The sequence below is a fragment of the Microtus pennsylvanicus genome, chromosome 5 (assembly GCF_037038515.1).
Source record: "Microtus pennsylvanicus isolate mMicPen1 chromosome 5, mMicPen1.hap1, whole genome shotgun sequence".
NCBI lineage: Eukaryota > Metazoa > Chordata > Mammalia > Rodentia > Cricetidae > Microtus > Microtus pennsylvanicus.
The window spans coordinates 7,647,211-7,667,555 of NC_134583.1; the positions used below are offsets into that span (position 1 = coordinate 7,647,211).

At 40.1% G+C, this 20,345-nt stretch overlaps 1 protein-coding gene across 2 annotated transcripts in view; it reads left to right on the top strand.

Moving 5' to 3' along the window:
- Znf292 (zinc finger protein 292) overlaps positions 1-20,345 on the top strand; it is a 66,503-nt gene that overhangs the window by 23,696 nt on the left and 22,462 nt on the right. The window contains exons 2-4 of one of the 2 annotated variants that reach the window (XM_075971219.1): positions 9,821-9,975; positions 10,153-10,231; positions 10,334-10,469. In XM_075971219.1, the coding sequence (XP_075827334.1) occupies positions 9,821-9,975; positions 10,153-10,231; positions 10,334-10,469 (370 nt within the window). Of the gene's footprint in view, positions 1-9,820; positions 9,976-10,152; positions 10,232-10,333; positions 10,470-20,345 lie in introns of those variants that run through there. The other variant, XM_075971220.1, reaches the window with a different exon arrangement.

The following is a 20,345-nucleotide window of genomic DNA, read 5'->3' on the forward strand; positions in this document are numbered from 1 at the left end:
TAAGCCTGTTTTATGCCAGAGCCATGCAGTTTTTATTAAAAATAGCTTTGTAATATGTCTTGAATCTGGAATTGCAGTTTCTCCAGCATTGTACTGTCACTTGTAACCCAGCGCGAGTATGTGGAGTATGCGGGTTCACACGGGTCATGAAATGAAGATTCAGAGACACATGAGAATGGACTTAGCCTCTGCTGCTGAGGGGGCTCAGTCTTGGTGAGCTGATTTCCCTTGGCCTCTTGGCATATTCTTTCCTATATTTACACTTTAGTAGATTTCCATATCTCAAAACAAACTGAATGAAGTTTCCAAAAATACAGTGCCTTGTGCAATACCTGATTCCTGGGGTCTCACAGTTTTCTGAGTTTCCTCTAAACCACGTTTTACATAGGTTTTTTATCCATGGAAGACTGTCAGACAAGATTCATATAGGGCAACAAAAGGTATCTGTAACACAAAGGCTAGATTAGGGGCTGAGTGAAAACTCCAGAGCTGGGTCAGGTGTAGCCCAGTGAGAGTTCATGGCTAGCGAAGGTTACTTGCTAACCCTCTGATGCCAGGCCGGCATGAATTTCTGCCACATTGTACTTTTTTGCTCAGTATTACTTTGGCTATCCTGGGCCTTCTGTTGTTACTTACGAATTTTAGGGATTCCCCTCATTTCTGTGGAAAATATGTCATGGGAATTTGTGATTGAAATTGCAGTCAGTATATAAAATGCCTTTGGTAGAGTGATCGTTTTCACAGTAGTCTATCATTCTATGAGCATGGGCTGCCTTTCCATCTTTTTTTTTCCCCATTTATTTATTTATTAAAGATTTCTGTCTCTTCCCCGCCACCGCCTCCCATTTCCCTCCCTCTCCCCCAATCAAGTCCCCCTCCCTCATCAGCCCAAAGAGCAATCAGGGTTCCCTGCCCTGTGGGAAGTCCAAGGACCACCCACCTCCATCCAGGTCTAGTAAAGTGAGCATCCAAACTGCCTAGGCTCCCCCAAAGCCAGTACGTGCAGTAGGATCAAAAACCCATTGCCATTGTTTTTGAGTTCTCAGTAGTCCTCATTGTTCGTTATGTTCAGCTAGTCTGGTTTTATCCTAGGCTTTTTCAGACCCAGGCCAGCCGATAGAACATCCCCATTGTCTCAGTGTGTGGGTGCACCCCTCGCGGTCCTGAGTTCCTTGCTCGTGCTCTCTCTCCTTCTGCTCCTGATTTGGACCTTGAGATTTCAGTCCGGTGCTCCAGTGTGGGTCTCTGTCTCTGTCTCCTTTCATCTCCTGATGAAGGTTAATATTCAGGAGGATGCCTATATGTTTTTCTTTGGGTTCTCCTTCTTATTTAGCTTCTTTAGGATCACTAATTATAGGCTCAATGTCATTTATTTATGGCTAGAAACCAAATATGAGTGAGTACATCCCATGTTCCTCTTTTTGGGTCTGGCTTACCTCACTCAGGATAGTGTTTTCTATTTCCATCCATTTGTATGCAAAATTCAAGAAGTCCTTGTTTTTTACTGCTGAGTAGTACTCTAATATGTATATATTCCATACTTTCTTCAACCATTCTTCCGTTGAAGGGCATCTAGGTTGTTTCCAGGTTCTGGCTATTATAAACAATGCTGCTGTGAACATAGTTGAGCATATACTTTTGTTGTATGAATGATAGGGCCTCTCTTGGGTATATTCCCAAGAGTGGTATTGCTGGGTCCAGGGTTAGGTTGATCCCGAATTTCCTGAGAAACCGCCACACTGATTTCCAGAGTGGTTGCACAAGTTTGCATTCCCACCAGCAGTGGATGAGTGTACCCCTTTCTCCACAACCTCTCCAGCAAAGGCTATCATTGGTGTTTTTGATTTTAGCCATTCTGACAGGTGTAAGATGGTATCTTAAAGTTGTCTTGATTTGCATTTCCCTGATCGCTAAGGAAGTTGAGCATGACCTTAAGTGTCTTTTGGCCATTTGAAGATCTTCTGTTGAGAATTCTCTGTTCAGCTCAGTGCCCCATTTTATAATTGGGTTGATTAGCCTTTTACGGTCTAGTTTCTTGAGTTCTTTATATATTTTGGAGATCAGACCTTTGTCAGTTGCGGGGTTGGTGAAGATCTTCTCCCAGTCAGTGGGCTGCCTTTGTGTCTCAGTGACAGTGTCCTTTGCTTTACAGAAGCTTCTCAGTCTCAGGAGGTCCCATTTATTCAGTGAGGCCCTTAATGTCTGTGCTGCTGGGGTTATACATAAGAAGTGGTCTCCTGTGCCCATGTGTTGTAGAGTACTTCCCACTTTCTCTTCTATCAGGTTCAGTGTGTTCGGACTGATATTGAGGTCTTTAATCCATTTGGACTTGAGTTTTGTGCAAGGTGATAGATATGGATCTATTTTCATTCTTCTACAGGTTGACATCCAGTTTTGCCAGCACAATTTGTTGAAGATGCTCCCTTTTTTTTCATTGTATACTTTTAGCTCCTTTATCGAAAATCAGGTGTTCATAGGTTTGTGGGTTAAAGTCAGGGTCTTCTATTCGATTCCATTGGTCAACTTCTCTGTTTTTATGCCAATACCAAGCTGTTTTCAATACTGTAGCTCTGTAATAGAGTTTGAAGTCAGGGATGGTAATGCCTCCAGACGATCCTTTATTGTATAAGATTGTTTTGGCTATTTTGGGTTGTTTGGTTTTCCATATAAAGTTGATTATTTTCTTCTCCAGATCTGTGAAGAATTTTGATGGGGATTGCATTGAATCTATAGATTGCTTTTGGTAGAATTGCCATTTTTACTATGTTGATCCTCCCAATCCAAGAGCAGGGAAGATCCTTCCATTTTCTGATGTCCTCTTCAATTTCTGTCTTCAAAGACTTAAAGTTCTTGTCATATAGATCTTTCACTTCCTTGGTCAGAGTTACCGCAAGATATTTTGTGCTATTTGTGGCTATCGTGAAAGGGGATGCTTCTCTGATTTCCCTCTCTGTTTCCTTATCCTTAGTGTATAGGAAGGCCACTGATTTTTTGGAGTTGATCTTGTATCCTGCCACATTACTAAAGGTGTTTATCAGCTCTAGGAGTTCTTTGGTAGTTTTTGGGGTCGCTTATGTACACTATCATATCATCTGTAAATAATGAAAGTTTAACCTCTTCCTTCCCAATTCGAATCCCCTTGATCCCCTTATGTTGTCTTATTGCTATTGCTAGAACTTCAAGCACTATATTGAAGAGGAATGGAGAGAATGGACAGCCTTGTCGTGTTCCTGATTTTAGTGGGATGGCTTTGAGTTTTTCTCCGTTTAATTTAATGTTAGCTGTCGGCTTGCTGTAAATAGCTTTTATTATATTTAGGTATGACCCTTGTATCCCTAGTCTCTCCAAGACCTTTATCATAAAGGGGTGTTGAATTTTGTCGAATGCTTTTTCAGCATCTAATGAAATGATCATATGGTTTTTTTCTTTCAGTTTATTTATATGGTGGATTACATTGATAGATTTTCGTATGTTGAACCAGCCCTGCATCTCTGGGATGAAGGCTACTTGATTATAATGGATAATTTTTCTAACGTGTTCTTGGATTCGGTTTGCCAGTATTTTATTGAGAATTTTTGCGTCGATATTCATGAGTGAGATAGGCCTGTAATTCTCTTTCTTGGTTGGGTCTTTGTGTGGTTTTGGTATCAGAGTAACTGTAGCTTCATAAAAGGAATTTGGCAATGACTCTTCTGTTTCTATATTGTGAAATACATTAAGGAGTATAGGTATTAGCTCTTCTTGGAAGTTCTGGTAGAATTCTGCATTGAAATCATCTGGTCCTGGGCTTTTTTTGGAAGGGAGATTTTTGATAAGTTTCTAGTTCTTCGCGACTAACAGGTCTATTTAGATCTTTTTTTCTTAAATCTCCTTAGAGACATAAAGTTTTTGTTGTAGAGGTCTCTCACATCCTTAGTGTATTTACTTTGTATTTACCCCTCCCTCACATTTAGGCTATTATGAATGGGAGTGTGCCCAGGATTCTCTTGTTAATGTGTTTGCTGTTGGTGGATAGAAAAGCTATTATAAGGGGCTGGAGAGATGGCTCAGTGGTTAAGAGCACTGACCGTAGGACCTGAGTTCAATTCCCAGTAACCACGTGGTGGCCCACAACCATCTATAAAGGGATCTGATGCCCTCTTCTTCAGGCATAAAATCATACATATAGATAGAACAGCTATATACATAAAATAAATAAATAAATATTTTTTTTTAAAAAAAGCTATTATAAGTCGATTTTGTTTTCTATAAATATGCTGAAAATGTTTAACATTTCTAGATGATTTCTGGTACAATTTTTAGGATCTCGTATAATGAATTCCTATCATCTGGAAATACGAGTAATTTGACTTGTTTTCTATTGGATCCCATCGATTTCTTCTCTTGCTGTTGCTCCAGCTTGAGCTCTGAGCCTTGCATCAAAAAGGTGTGTGGATGTTGGGCTGTTCTTTTTGATCTCTGATCAAATTTCTCTCTCCCCTCTCCTCTCTGTTTCTCTTTTTGATAAGGTTTTTCTGTGTAACCCCAGCTGGAACTCTCTGTATCCAGGCTGGTCTCAAACTCAAGAGATCTAGCTGCCTCGGCCTCCCAAGTTCTGGAATTAAAGGTGTGCACCACCACTGCCCAGCCTTAGTTTTTCTTTCTTTATGGTGATGTGGTCTGTGGATTTATCATATATAGCCTTTATTTTTTATATGCGGAAGATTTCCTCCAGTTCTCCCTTTTCTGAGACATTTCCACACACTTTGAAATTGCTTTACTAGTACTATCTGCGTAAGTGATGTTAGGCTAGGGCAGCAAATGCACCTTGGACATGACTAGCAGACAAGCTGTGAATGATTAAAGTTAATACTGCTCCCATGCTTTAGCTGCCAAAACAGCTCTGGGCTTCCTCTTCCTCCTCCTCCTCCTGCTCCTCCTCCTACTCCATCCTGATACTGCTTGTATTATGACACCAGGGCGGTCATACTGCTTTCAGCCTTGGAGAACTCCATCTTAGATGTGCCTTCATCTACCAGTTCATGAAGCCCTTGTACTGGAACATGGCTGTGAACTGCTCTGAGATCCATTAGAACAGTCCCTGATGGTGGTGCAATTGCTGTTGAAGGTGATGAACATATTTATTCCCTGAGGTGTACTGTCACAGGTAACTGTTTTCACATTGTTGGGGACCCACTGCATTAGGTCACTGCTGTTCTTGTTTGGATAGTAAGCATCTTGCACCTCCTTCATGGACAGATAGCACCTGAACATGGCAGCTGCTGTCAGTTGGAACCCATGGCAGTTGTGGGCAGTGGGAGTCACAGATGGTCCTTGTGTTCTTGCCATCAAACATCTGGGTGAGTTCAGATGCTGTCAAGGTGGAGGTACTACTGGCTGCCCAACTCGTCAAGGGCACAAAGTCAGGCATGAAGACCTGCAGGCGGGAAGAGGGCACCATATTTGTAGGCAAGTGATTACCTTACTGTGGTAGCAAATAGGGATTGGTCACTGTAAGTGGGTCTGATCAACTGTAGGCTTTGAAGCAGATGTGATAAGTCACACACATCATTTTCAAAGCATCAGGTCTCATCTGTGTTTTCAGCAAGTTGACAGACTGAAAGGGTGGTGTTGTAGGGCTGAACCACTGTGTCCAGCACACTGGGGGAAGGTACTATACTGGTTCATGATTCTGTCTCCTCAGTTCTTGCTGATGAGGCTCCCAGACCCAGATCTCCCCTCAGGGAGATCAGCTGAATGCCCTGCAGGCAGCCACATCTCTTGGCTTCCTCACAATGTTCAGCACTCACTCAAACAACTCTAACATCTGTGTAGTGGCTTGGTGCTACTTGTTCCCAGCCCTGCTCTAACCTGAGAAGTTAGTTACCAGGCCTGATGATCTCCCAGAAGGACCTGAGATCACTGAATTCATGGCGTGGACCTCTAGGTTCGTAAGCCCAGCCTGGGGCACGTCTTTGCCTCACTGTACTGTTTGTCCCTCCAGCTGGGGCCACTCTCCCTGTAGCATGTGGAGGTAGGACCCACGGTGTCTCATCACCCACCACTGGACACTAACCTGATTGGCCCATTACCCAAGTCTGCAGGCACATAACAGAGGCAACGACAGCGTGGCTCAAAAGCAGGCACAAAATACTTCTCTGGGGCTTTGATTATTGAAGCCATGTTGGATTTTGTCCGAGGCCTTTTGTGCATCTGTTGAAATGATCACATGATGTTTGCCCATTTGTGTGATTGTATTTTTCTGATTTACACATGCTAAATTACCTCATTTTCTCTAGGATACAGCATACTTGATCAAGGTAGATGATCTTTTTGATAAGTGTACTGTTCATAGTTCTTTGTAGAAAGTCTGGTAGAATTCTGCTGTGAATTCATCTGGGCCTAGGCTTGTTTTACTGAGAAATCCTTTTAAGGCATTTGTTTATTTTTATTCATGTGTGCATGGTTTCTGCTTGTGTATATGTACATGTGTATGTGAGTACCATAGACATCAGAAGAGGGCATTGCATCCACTAGAGTTGGAATTACAGGGAGCTCTGAGCTCAGATCCAAACACTGGTCCTCTTTGGAAAAACAGAAAGTATTCTTTCCCTCCAAGCCATCTTCCCGGCCCCAAGGAAGGCTTTTCCTTACTGTTTGTTCTCATTATTTGTCAGGGTCTATTGAGCTCTTCTTAGTTTAACTTTGGTTTAGATGAATTTTTATATTAATCCATTTCTTTTAGATTTTCTAAATTAATTGAGCATAGTTCTTAAAACTACTTTAAATATTCTGGATTTTTTGTGTTTTTTCATTTTTTATTCTGGATTTTTTTCGTTTTTTATTTCTTTGATCCATTTATTATTTAGTAATACTAATCTTCATGACTTTGTATAGTTGCTAGACATTCATTTGCTCTTGGTTTTAAACTTTATTTTATTGTAGTCAGATAGAACGCACAAATTGTTTTACCTTTTCTGAGCTTGTTAAAATTTTTGTGTTCCAGGATATGTTCTGTATTGGAGAAGCTTCCATGTGCTCCAGAGTGGAATGCATATTCTTTGGAGTTTGGGAGAAATATTCTTATAATTTGTTATAAGTGTTATATCACACTTGATCAGTGTGATGTTATTTAATTCTTGTTTTTAATTTTTGTCCAGATGACCTATTTATAGGAGAAAGTGGGGTGATGAAATCCCATCCTATACTGAGATTAGAGCTAATCCTTGTCTTTAATTGCAGTAGTAATCGTTTTATGAAATTGGGTGTGTCAGACTTTGTGTGTTAAGTATTGTAATATCTTTTCGATTAATTGTTCCATTGTTTAGAATGGAATGTTCTTTATCTCTTCTGATTAGTTTTGGTTTGAAGCTTGTTTCGTTAGAAATTAGGATAATATAACAACTGCTTTCTTCCTGGTCCCATTTGCTTGGGATATGTCTACCTATCATTTCTTTTTACGATGGTGCTTATCTTTAAAGTTTCTTGTAAACAGCAGAAAGATTTTGTTTTCTTTGACACAGTGTCTCTATGGTCCTCACTAAGTAGAGCATTCTGGCCTCAACTAATCCTGATGCTTCTCCCTTCCCGGTGCTGGTTAAGATAAAAGGTCTTAGCCAGCTTGGGTTTTGTTTTTTAATCTACTCATCTAATTTGTGTTTTTTGATTGGGGAATTGAGACCATTAATATTCAAAGTTATTGTCAATAGGGGTGTGTGTGTGTGCTGTTTATATTGTCATAATATTTTTTGTTTTAGTCATTACAGCTTCCTTTGTTTTCTGTAGTCTTTTGGCTGTCTTTATTCCTCTCTTCAGTATTAAGTATTGCTTATATTATTCTCTGTAGGACTGATTTATTAGTCACAAATTCTTTTTGTCTGCTTATATCATAGAAAGTTTTTTGTTTTTGTCCTTCAACTATGACATGACGCCTTCATTTCTTCAAAACCAGTACTACCTGGGAAACTGACCCATTCCCAGGTTTGGCTGCCAGCATGACGTATAGCTTTGGCTGTCTCTGGACCACAGCTTCTAAGTGCTGATCCTCAGGAAGGAAACACTACCCACACTGCTGGTCTGTTCTTAATCATGGCTGATTCTTCAGTTCCAGCTGGCCAGAACCACAAATTCCTGATTCAAAATATTGAAGGACACTGATGGCCTTTAAGGGATGCTCAGAATGTCCCTCTGAAACTTAATGAGCCAGGCCTTGAATCATATTCACTGCTATTTATTATTATTTTTTTTTTAAAGATTATTTATTTATTATGTATGCAACATTCTGCCTCGATGTATGCCCGCACACCAGAGGAGGGCACCGGATTTCAGTACAGATGGTTGTGAGCCACCATGTGGTTGCTGGGAATTGAACTCAGGACCTCTGGAAGAGCAGCCAGTGCTCTTAACCTTTGAGCCATCTCTCCAGCCCCTATTTATTATTTTTTAAATTTCCACAGTAGCTTCTTAAGCTCTGAATACTTGAAAAGTCCTTCCACAATCCTCCCCAGAACATGGTCAGGTCTGTCACAAGCAGTGTTCCACAAACCTGGTATCAATATTTGTCTTAGTTAGGTTGTCTGTCGCCGTGATAAAATATCATGATTGAAAGCAGTACGCTCCATCATCTAGGGAACTCAAGGCAGGAACTCAAACAGAGCCCATGGAGGAGTGCTGTCTACTGGCTTGTTTCCCATGGCCCGCTCAACCTGCTTTCTTACACACTCAGGACCACTAGCCAGGTGTGGCACCATCCGCAATTGACTAGGCCCTCCCATATCAATCATTAATGAAGATGCCCCACAGGAGCAGTTTCTCAGTTTCCGTTTCCTCTTGGCACATACTCTAGCTTGTGTCAAACTGACAAACAGACCAGGGCAAGTCCGTCTTAATTTCAGCTCCCACTAGCCTTAGTCATTTTACTGAATTCACTTTTTGAACCCTAAGTTTTCTTTGTTCCACTCAGTTTATATATCTGTGTGTTTTTGGCCATCACACAACTTATTGATAACCTTTTTAAGCTCCTTGAGCTGTGTGTGTTTAAATACCTTGAAGTGTGATAAAGGTATTGTTTGTGATTGCTCATTTACGTTCTGTGTCCTACAGTTCATCTTGGTAGCTCTCATTGGAGAACATTACTACAGGGCTAGTGTGTGTGTGGGTGGGTGGGGGGGTAATGCTATTGGTCTTTTTTTGTTGTTTTTGTGATGTGAGTTTGGCATGTTAATTTCCTTCATTGCTTGTTTTTGATGTGATGTTCTAGCTTGTTTCAGGCTTGACTGCTTCAGGACCTGAGTGCCAGGAACTGCTCTAGAAGGTGGCTTTGTAGGGCATGGTTCTCGAGGGGACTTGCCAAGAAAAGCCAGTGTAGGAGTTTCTGGACAGGAGCTAGGCCTGGGAGTTGATATGGCCTGGTAAACTTGGTTCTGTCCTGCCCAGTTCTAAAGCAGCTGTGCTGAATGGCTGCTGCTGCTGCTGAGGAAGCCACTCTTCGTCTTCTTGCTCTTGGAAACAGCTTTAATATTTAACACAAACTGTTTTTTTTTCTTTTAAAGTTTACTTATTTTGGCTTTTTGAGACAGGGTTTCTCTGTGTGATAGTCCTGACTGTTCTAGACCTTGGTTTGTAGACCATGCTGGCCTCAAGATCTCAGAGATCCACCTGCCTCTGCCTCCCGAGTGCTGGGATTAAAGGCTGCTGCCCAGCACAAACTGCTTTTTTTGTTCTTCTTCAAAATTGTTGGAAACATTTTTGCTTAAAATAGTTGGAAAAGGAAAAAAGTTGATGAGTCAATGTGCAGTTTTTATTTACATTTGAATATGTTTTATTATTCCTTCCAAAACAGACACTCCTTGAATATGCAGAGAAGTGGAAAACTTCTGAAGACCCCTTACCTTTACTGGAGGTCTACACAGTGGCCATCCAAAGTTATGTTAAAGCTCGACCATACCTTACCTCAGAATGTGAAAGTGTAGCCTTGGTTCTGGAACGCTTGGCATTGTGAGTAGAATTTTGAAACATGAATCAAAGACTATAATTAATTTTTTTCTAAGGCTTTATGGTTATTTCATTTTAAGTAGATTTTATTTAAAATAGTTGATGAAGACTCTACTGAAGAATTATTGGTTTTGTTTTACTTTTATTTTCAATAATCATTTGTGTCCTTTTCCTTTTTAGAAGCTGTGTTGAACTTTTACTATGTCTACCTGTTGAGTTATCAGATAAACAGTGGGAACAATTTCAGACATTGGTGCAGGTGAGATTACTTACCTATGTAATGTGGATGCAGTTGAATGAGTTTTGCTTATTTGGTTAAACTTTAAGGCATCTAAATTGTGTGTTTATTTAACATTTGTAGGTAGCTCATGAGACGCTGATGGAGAGCGGCAGCTGCGAGCTACATTTTTTAGCAACTCTAGCTCAGGAGTCTGGGGTGTGGAAAAATGCGGTACTGTCCACTATTCTTTCCCAGGAGCCATTGGATAAGGATAAAGGTAAATTTGAGAGAGAGAGAGAGAGAGAGAGAGAGAAGCAAATGAGTCATTAGCCCAGGAAAAACCAAATATTTAAATATTTGACTATAACTCATCTCAAGATGTATCAAAGGAGACCCATTTAATTAAATTTTATGTGGAGGACTTTCAACTTTATTTTGGGGAAGATATAGGAATTTAGAATAACCAAAATTGTAATTTTTTTTCCCTCAACATCTTTTTATCAGAAGCATTCTCTTTGTAGTACCCTGGCAAGTAGCAATGTGATGATAACTCATCAATATAAAGGATAAAGTAACTTGACAGATGATGAAGCAGAAATCAGGTAGTACCCGTTTTTCCTCCAAATAAGAGTAACCTGTCACTGCTGAAACTCTGAAGTCTTCTGTTTCTAAGATTAACTTTTTCAGATTTTTGTACGTCTTACTGTGTTATTGTTTTATGAGCTCAGGCAGTAAAGATCCCAAACTATCAGCTATTGCAGTAATGCCTGAAGTAGACAACTAAGTCACGGCATTAGACAACATTTATGCTGTACGAAGAAGGGCAGCAACACAGCTGTCTCCTGGGCATTTTTTCTTTAAATTACTTTCCCTCTGGCAAGCAGAGGTGCTGACCTGTGTGAGGCCCTCCTGGCATAGAGAGCTTCAGGCTAGCCGGGGTGTACAGTGGGACCCTGTCTCCCAATGTAAAATAACAGAAAAGATTACTTAGGAAAGTTAGTGTAGATTTCACCCTAAACCCTAAGATAGTGAATAGATATTTAAGTGGACTAATAAGAAATTTGTTCAGTAGAAAAGGGCATACATGTAGTTATCACTACCTACGTCTTTCATTATTACTGCTTTCCTAGATTGTTGACAAAATCTAGTTAGTTTTGCTCTGGGACAGTAGATTGTGAAGGCCATAGATGGGGAAATAAGGCAGTGTTAATACTCTTCTTCATTTGTTCATCTCTAAATATTTCTTCAGACAAGTGCTTCCCTCCTTTCTTCCCTTCTGCCATCTCCACCATACTTTCCTGATTGTTCTGGTATTATCCCTTCTTCTAAGGACGTCAGGTCTTTGTAATATTAAGACCTTAAAGAAATCAAAAGTAGATCTGTCTTAGAGTTTCTATTGTTATGAACAGACCCTGTGACCAAGGCAACTCTTATAAAGGAAAACATTAATTGGAGCTGCCTTACAGTTTCAGTTAGTCCATTATGATCACGGTGGGAAACATAGCGGCATGCAGGCAGACGTGATGCTGGAGAAGGAACTAACAGGAAGTGACTCTGTGCCACACTGGGCATAGTTTGAGCATGCCCACCTCCACAGGCCACACCTCCTGATAGTACTACTCCCTATGGGAGACATTTTCTTTCAAACCACCTCAAGATTTTATTTTTTTACTTGTGGTGGTGATGATGGCATGAGGATCTCACTGTGTAGTTGAGAGTGGCCTGAAACTTCAGGCTTCCCAAAAGTCATCCTTCCTGGCTGAACATTATTTAAAACAATAACAACAATCATTTTAAAGTAACAAATCTTATTTGCTTTTGACATACTAGATTTCTGTCTACTAGATTAATACCAACATGCTTTATTTCTAATATCACATTATATTTTTAATCTTAACATATGAAACGTTGATATACATGTTAATAATACCAGATTATTTTGAATATAGTTCATAACAGCATTCATGTTTTTCTGTGTGTCCTAACTTTTAAAATGGTCCTCTGCGAAAGGTAGGATTTATTGTCCCTTGTCCATTTTACAGGCTTAAAAAGATTGGTCATCTTTCTGTATTATCTGTCTGCTGATGTGAGGCAGAACTAAGAACTGCAGTTCAGTCCTGAACTTCCTGTAGTACTATGTCCTATTACAGGTAACCTAATAATAATAAAAAAAAGTAGCCTAATAAAAGTAAAATTAAAGCTAGTCTAAATAAAGGCTTAGCTTCTCTTTCTAGTTTCAGCTTCTCAGTAGCATTTTGCCAAACTCAACATATTTTGTTAAATCAGAGAAAAAAGGAGTCTGAGCCTTATCAGAAGTTTATTCCAATTTTAAAGCTCGTGTGCTTTGAGTAGTTTTGACACTGTAGCTGTTAGCAACTGGCTCTGCCTGTCAGTCTCTTTGCTGCTTTATTTCTTAATCCTAACTTGATATAGCCGCGGGAATGGTTTATACTGTGAACCAGCAGGAATTTCTGCAGTCAGATGGATTGCAGGTGACCACAGTTAGTAGAGCACAGGCAGCAAACCGTTGTTGGCTTGAGAGACTGCAGCCACAGTCCTCAGTCTTTACCAAGCCATGTATTACTTTGAAAGTCGCTGTCATGAATGACCACATAAATCACAAGCAGATATTTCTTTTCTCCTTTGAGAAAGTTGAAGGAATGAATTTTGTCATCTATGTACCAATTTACCTAAGATATTGAGTGTAGTGAAACAAGGATGGGCGACTTTCAGTCTGTCTGGTCTTCTCACTCAACCCGAGGGAGCCTTTCCCGCGTGCATACAGGAGAATAAGCACAATGAGAATGGCCGGGTAGTTACAGAAGGCCCTTGAAGTTTTGATGTACTTTTTGAGCAGTGGTAATCTCGTAACCCTGAGTTTAGCTCATTACTGAATCTATTGAATTCAAGCTTAACTATTACAACCATAAACTGCTCTTTGATTTGAAAGCGTGACCACCACAGACAGGGCTCAGAAACTGCAAACGTGGTTACCCTTTGGGGTTTGAGCATTTTTGAATGAGGTAACCAGTAAATCAGTATAAGGCAAGTAGGTAGTTTTGGTGTGTAAGCCAGGCTAGCCTCAATCTTGTGATGATTCTTCTGCCTTAGCTTCCCTGTGAAGGTATGATGAGCCAGCACCCAGCTTCAGGTGAATAGTTTTGAATGTCAGAGGAGATATGGACTTTGTTATCATACTACTTGTGCCTTTCTTTGTAACTGAATAGGAAAGCTACTTAATACTCACTAATTTGTGTTTCTATTTTAATGTCCCTCTGAAACATTATTGAAAAATGAAACCACTCCAAACACTTGTAAAAAATGGTATCTATAATTCAGTCCACTCTTAACCTATTGATTGTGAGAATTACATTTGAGAAATTTTTGTCTTTTATATAGGGCACTGTTTCTAAAACTAGCCTTGAACTACATAGTGGAAGATGACCTACAGCCTCTCCCACATCACACCTCTTAAATGCTGAGGTTATAGTCATGTACCACCACACCTTGATTATGTAGTGCTGGGAATCAAGCCAGGGCCCCGTGCATGCTAGGTACTCTACCATTTAAGCTTCATCTGCAGTTTTCCGTTGAGAGGTACGCGCGTGCGTGCGTGCGTGCGTGCGTGTGTGTGTGTGTGTGTGTGTGTACATGTGCACGTGTACTGTACATCTCTTCACAAGTCAATACTTTGTATAGGTATCAGTGGACATATGGTCCAATACCAATAGAAGCAAGAGAATAGTGTTGGGTGTCATACTTGAGGAGCAGGAGAATCTAATTTATTTTTTGAGACAGGTTCTCTTACTGGGGCTTGTAGGTCATCATTCAGCTAGACTGATGGCCAGTGAGTTGCATGAATCCTTCCATCTCTTCCTCTCCAGCCCTGGGATTACAAGTACCTCCTACCATGCCCAACTTTTTATGTAGGTGCTAAGGATCAAACTCGGGTCCTTCATGATTGAACAGCAAGTACTGTACATCTCCCTAGCCCCACAATTGAGATGTTTAAAGATCACTCTCACAGTCAGGCTTAGTTGTGTTTTTAATACTGTCTAAAATCTCCATGGTGTCAGGCTGGGTGGTGGTGGCACGCACCTTTAATCCCAGCACTCGGGAGGCAGAGGCAGGTGGATCTCTGTGAGTTCAGTTCAGCCTGGTCAACAAGAGCTAGTTTTAGGAAGGCTCCAGAGCTACATAGTAACCCTGTCTTGGAAAACAAAACAAAACAAAAAGAAACCTTCCTGGTGTTGCATGAACATCTGCTGTCATGATTCCTTTTCTTTAGAATATGTTTTTTATTCTTTTGAACCGTACTGTCAACATATAGTCTGCATCCCAAATATGTCACTCCGTTCATTATAATAATTTGTACTTAAGTTAATATAATGACAATTCTGTTTTTGGTTAGCCATTTCTCATTGGTAATTTCATTAGTCATTGAAATCACTATATCACAGAAGATTAGTTTTCTTTTTAAAATTTATTGTAAGTTATATGTATATGTTTGTGTGCATATGGGTATGTACACATGGGCAGGTGCCCTCGGAGGTCAGGAGTTTCAAATCCCCTGGAACCAGAGTAACAGCTGTGCGTCACCCAGTGGGGGTGCTGGAAACCGAACTCAGGGACTCTGCAAGAGCAGCAAACTTTCTAAACCGCAGAGTTGTTTCTTGAGCCCCATTCATCTTAGAGTTATGTCCCCACTCTCCCTTCCTATACTTTGTTTTTAGTACATAAATGATGTGTGTGTCTACCTGTGAAAGCCAGAAGAGGCCTGTTGGATCCCTTGGAGCTGGAGTAGAGCTCTTTATGAGCCTGATGTGGGAGCAGGGTACAGACCTAGCTCCTGTGGAAGAGCAGCAAGTAACTACTGATCAATGCTTTCAGATCCACATCAGTGACTGTTTAAAGCTGACTTGACTACTACCTACCTTCATTCTGTTTCCCTAACTTAACAGAATTCCTTGGGTAGTGTATTTGTTATTCAAGGTGTTTTCTTTTCTCAGTTTCTATCAATAGTAGATCTACTAGCATACAGCATTGCAACTAAGATCCATATTATACAATAAAAAGACCACTTAAAGCCAACCACAATAGTACATGTCTGTAATTCTAGCAATTTAAAGGCTGAAAGATCTTAAATTTGAGAACAGCATGGGCTACATAATGAATTGAAGACCAGTCTGAGCCATGCTATGGGATCCTGTCTCAAACAATCCAAGGGCTGGTTGGTAAGTATCTGCTTAGTATGCACAAGGCTTTGTATATGGTCCACCACTACTATGGATATAGTAGGGAAGGTCAATTCAGAAACAGGCCCTTGTGTACTCCTAGCTTCTTATTTGCTTTCAGTCATTTGATCCATATTACTTAATTGTTGCTTTAGTCATCAAACACATCTATTTCTTATATCTTGTCCACAGTTCTCTACTTTTCTCTTTAAGTGTTTGATGAAAAGACCATAACTATTATTCAGAGTTCTCTTAAGCAAGAATATTTAGTATTGAAATAAGTTTGACTTCATGTATTATTTTTTGTATTGTCTTATTTCTCTGAGATTGGCTGGCCTTGAGTTTGCTGCAATCCTTTGCCTCCTGGGTGCTGGGATTACACCCGTGACCCTTAGCGCCCAGCCCCATTTACTGTCTTTACACCTTTACAGAACGATTGATGAAGCACTGATGTTTATGTTAGTATGGTCCATTGCCTGAAATTAATAAATCACTGTGAACATTGTATTATTAAGAAGTCCAGTGCTTCATTCAGAGTTCTATAGTCTTTCCTTAACAGCTTTTGTCCGTTCTAAGAACCAACCCAGGACACCACACCACATTAGTCATCTTTTTAGGCTCCTCTCGGTTGTGATAGCTTTTCAGATCTGACCTTTTTAGATGACCTTGACAGTTTTGATGAGTACTGATTCAGGTATTTTGTGCAATGTTCCTTCTCTTATGATCACATTGGAGTACAGGCTTTGGGGAAAAGGACCACAGAGGGAAGTGCCATTGTCATCACATCATGTCAGCATGATTTGGCCATTGTTGGTGTGAACCTTGACGGCCTGCCTAGCTGACAGTGTGTCAGTTTCCACACTCTGAGCATCCTTTCCATGTTGTGTTCCTTGAAGGATGCTTCTGTGTACGTCCCATTCCTAAGAGGTAGGGCAATATCTTCCACCTCTTTGAGAAGGCAGAAGCTGAATATCCCCATTCAGAATTCTGCGTGTATTTATGTTTTCTGCATTTATATAGTTTTACTGTCCTAACAGTATCTATACATCATGCATTCGTCTTCACTCCCTAAACCTGACAATTACTGATCCACTTGCTGTCTGTAGTTTTGCTTTTCCATGCCATATAATTACAGCCTTCCAGTTGATTTCTTTTTTTTTTTTAAAGATTTATTTATTTATTATGTACACAACATTCTGCCTCGATATATGCCCGCATGCCAGAGGAGGGCGCCAGATCTCATTACAGATGGTTGTGAGCCACCATGTGGTTGCTGGGAATTGAACTTAGGACCTCTGGAAGAGCAGCCAGTGCTCTTAACCTCTGAGCCATCTCTCCAGCCCCCTCCAGTTGATTTCTTTGACATAATAATATACTTTTAACACTTCTGTCTTGTGTGATTTAATTGGCTTGTATATCACTGAAAAGATGTATTGTGATGTATTTACTCACTGACCTCCATCATTTTTAGTGGTTTGAACAAAGCTACTGTAAATGTTTACATGTAGGTTTCTGTGTAGTTACAAGTTTTCCCGTGAGCTGGGGAAATCTTGAGTTGATTACTGTATCTTGTTGTAAAACTTATGCTGTGCTTTCTTAGAGACTGAAACTGTCTCTGAAATGCTTATGGAGTTTTTTTATTTTTGTCAGCACTGAGTGATAGTTGTTGTTACTCTAGAACATTCACCAGCAATTGGCTACTTTTGGTAGCCAGTCTGATAGGCATTGTGGAGATGCCACGTTATTTCAGTTTGCATTTCTGCAGTGGTAGATGTGATATCCACTATCTTTTCAGATGCACATTTTCCATCTGTATATCTCTGATGCAGAACCTCCTCAGATCATTGTCTATTTTTTTTTGAACTACATTGTTTTCTTTTAGATTTTAACAGTTGTGGTGCACAAATCCTTCATCAGACAGTATGTTTTGTGGGTGAGCGGCTTTATATTTATTTATTTTACTATGTCTTAGCCTTCCTCCTGACAGTCACTGATAGAGCAGGTCTACTCTTTAATAGGACCAGATTGTCAGTATTCCCTTTTAGGAATCATGATTTTGTTATAAAAATTTCATCACCAAATTGAACATCATACAGATTTTTCTTCTGCCTTTTTCTCTAGATTTTGCTGTGATAAAACACTTTAAACAAAACCACCTTGAGAAGGAAAAGTTTATTTCTTCCCACAGCTTGTAGCCCATCATCCTGGGAAGTCACACCAGGAACCAGAGGTGGGAACTGATGCAGAGGCCATGGAGGAGTGCTCCTTACTGACTTCTTCTGTCTTGCTCGACCCGTTTATTATAGTTATATTAGAATGCAGCACCACAGCCCCCAGACGAATGTGCACGATGTGGGGTCATTTATATAATATGGGCAACACTTCAGAGCTATACCACTGAAGAAACAAGTATACCCAACAAAGGGGGTAAAAGGCTAAAACTGGCAGGACAGGCATCTCCTATACAAGTCTGGCAAGATCTGAATTTGATACCCTGCACTCCCACATAAAGGTGGAAAATAACTCACTCTATAAAACTGTCCTCTGACCTCCAAATGTGTACACGCAAAATCATACATACAAACACACATACACATCATACATACACACATCCATCATGTACACAAACATGCACATACATACATACATCCATATATCATGCACATCCACAGACACTAGCACATACTGATTTTTTAAGGATGTGAAAATAGACTCTGTGTTGGAAAGGATTCTAGATGAAGTGGGGAGCACAGTCTGGGAAGGCGTGAATATGATCAGAATATTAGATGTCTAAAGTTCTCAGAATAAGTTAAACAGCTTGACAAACAACAAAAACCAGCCCCATATCCTAGATTCGTAGATGAGAATGAATTGAAACGATGAGAATGCTGTTGAAGGCAAGGAAACCTTGTTTGCTGTCAGTGGTGGGAATAGCAGATGGGTTGGATGAATTGGGTCTCTTGGGAATTTAGTCAGGGGAGACCTTTTCTGAGGCTGACTCTTCAGTTTCTGAGATGAGCACGGCCAAGCAGACAGATATAAGCATGGGGATGTTCCATACTGTGTAGATTTTTTTCCCTTTGTTTGGGAGTTTTCTCATTTGTTTTGCTTTTAAGTCTCACTATATACTCTATACCCCAGACAGGCCTGGAACTTATGTGTAACCCAGGCAGTCCTGTAGCACATGACAGTCTTCCTGCTTTAGCCTTTGAATTCTGGGGTTCGTCTGGGCATTAGCTCTCATGTTCAGCAGGAACTCTTTAGTGTGCTCTTGGATATCCTTCTGGAGCAGTGTGGCAAAGACAGGAAAACAGTTGTTAAACCTAGGCGTGAGAGCATGCACTCACTAAATAAGTTGGCTCCATATTTTTTTTTTTTTTTTGGTACAGAAACAAGGTTAGTGGGACAAACTATTTTACGTAGAACACAGTGTTTGTGCTGTGGTTTATTTATCACTTGCAACAATATCTTTTAACATTTCTTCCATTTCCGTTTCTTCCACTCCTCTTTCTTGTCCATCTTTTTCCTCCTCCTCTCTTCCTCCTTTTTGAGACAGTCTTTGTAGTCCTGCCTGAACTTTATTTATCTTTCTCTGCCTCCCAAATGTTTGGATTAAAGATGTATGCCACCATACCTGGGTAATTTTTTAATGTTAAAAAGTAACATTTTTATGGAAAGAAGTCTTTAATTAAGTTGGTTGAATACCATACACTTAGATCGCCATTTTGTTACTTAGCTGTATTGATAGACTTGAAACCAGTTAAAACCTTTTCTCGTGAAGTGTGCAGATGCAGAGGAAGTAGACAGACTAAACATGACTATAATTAAAATGTTTTATTTTTTATGATGTGTGAGTATGAACGGCGTAAAAGAAAGGGAAATTCTTGCTGTATCTAGGTTTTCAGAGATAAACACCATAATAGTCTCCTCAGTGCAAGCATTGAAGCACATGGCCCCTGTGGTAGCCCTGCACTCCTAGAAGTTGCAGGTAGTGGATGAAGAGGGGTGAGGAAAGGGGGCAGTGGGAGAGGAATGGGACAGGGTTAGGAGTATGGAGAAGTGACCTTAGCTGAGCAGTGCCAGCGCAGCCCTCATTTGGAACGCTAGTTTGGGATCTATAACTTTCTTTTAAAAGCTCGCGTTGCTTTACAACTCTGTGTAGTTGGAAGGTGTAATTTATGAAATTATTAAGTAGGTACGGTGGTCAGGTAGAAGTTTCTTTTTTCTGATCCTACAGAATGTTATAAAATTAGAAGTCAGAAAACACATTCTTGTCTTGATTTATCATTAACTGATTTTATTACTTCAAGAAGTTATTCCCTTTCTGTTAGCCTTGGTTTACCCATTTTGCCAAATGACAGAGCTGCATTCCCATATAAAGTCCCTTCTGCTCCAGTAGTCTGTGCTTCTTAGAAATCCATTTTTCTTAGAAATTGATAAATACTATTGATTTCCCATCATTAAATCGTAAGTAACTATGATTTAACAATTTTAAGACTAATATTTGTTTAAAAATGGTTTTATTTATTTTGTTATTTTGTGTGTATGTTTTGCTTGCATGTTTGCATGTGCTCCATGTGTGAACCTATTGCCCGGGGAGACTAGAAGAGGGCATCCGATTTCCTGGGACTGGAGTTAGTGATTGTGAGCTACTGTGTGGTCGGTCCTGGGAGTAGAATATAGTTCTTCCTGGACAGCAGTAACTGCTGAACCAACTCTCTTGCCCTAATTGCTATTTTTTTTTTTAAGGCACTGATCTAACACAGTATTCTGCACAGGTTGTCAGAAATATTCTTGTTTCAAAACCTTTTTAAAGATTATTTAAAATTGGCCTTTTAGGAAATATCATCAGTTTTATTAGATATTTGCCACTGTGAAATTTTTCCTTTACCATTATCTTCCAGATTCTATTGATCATG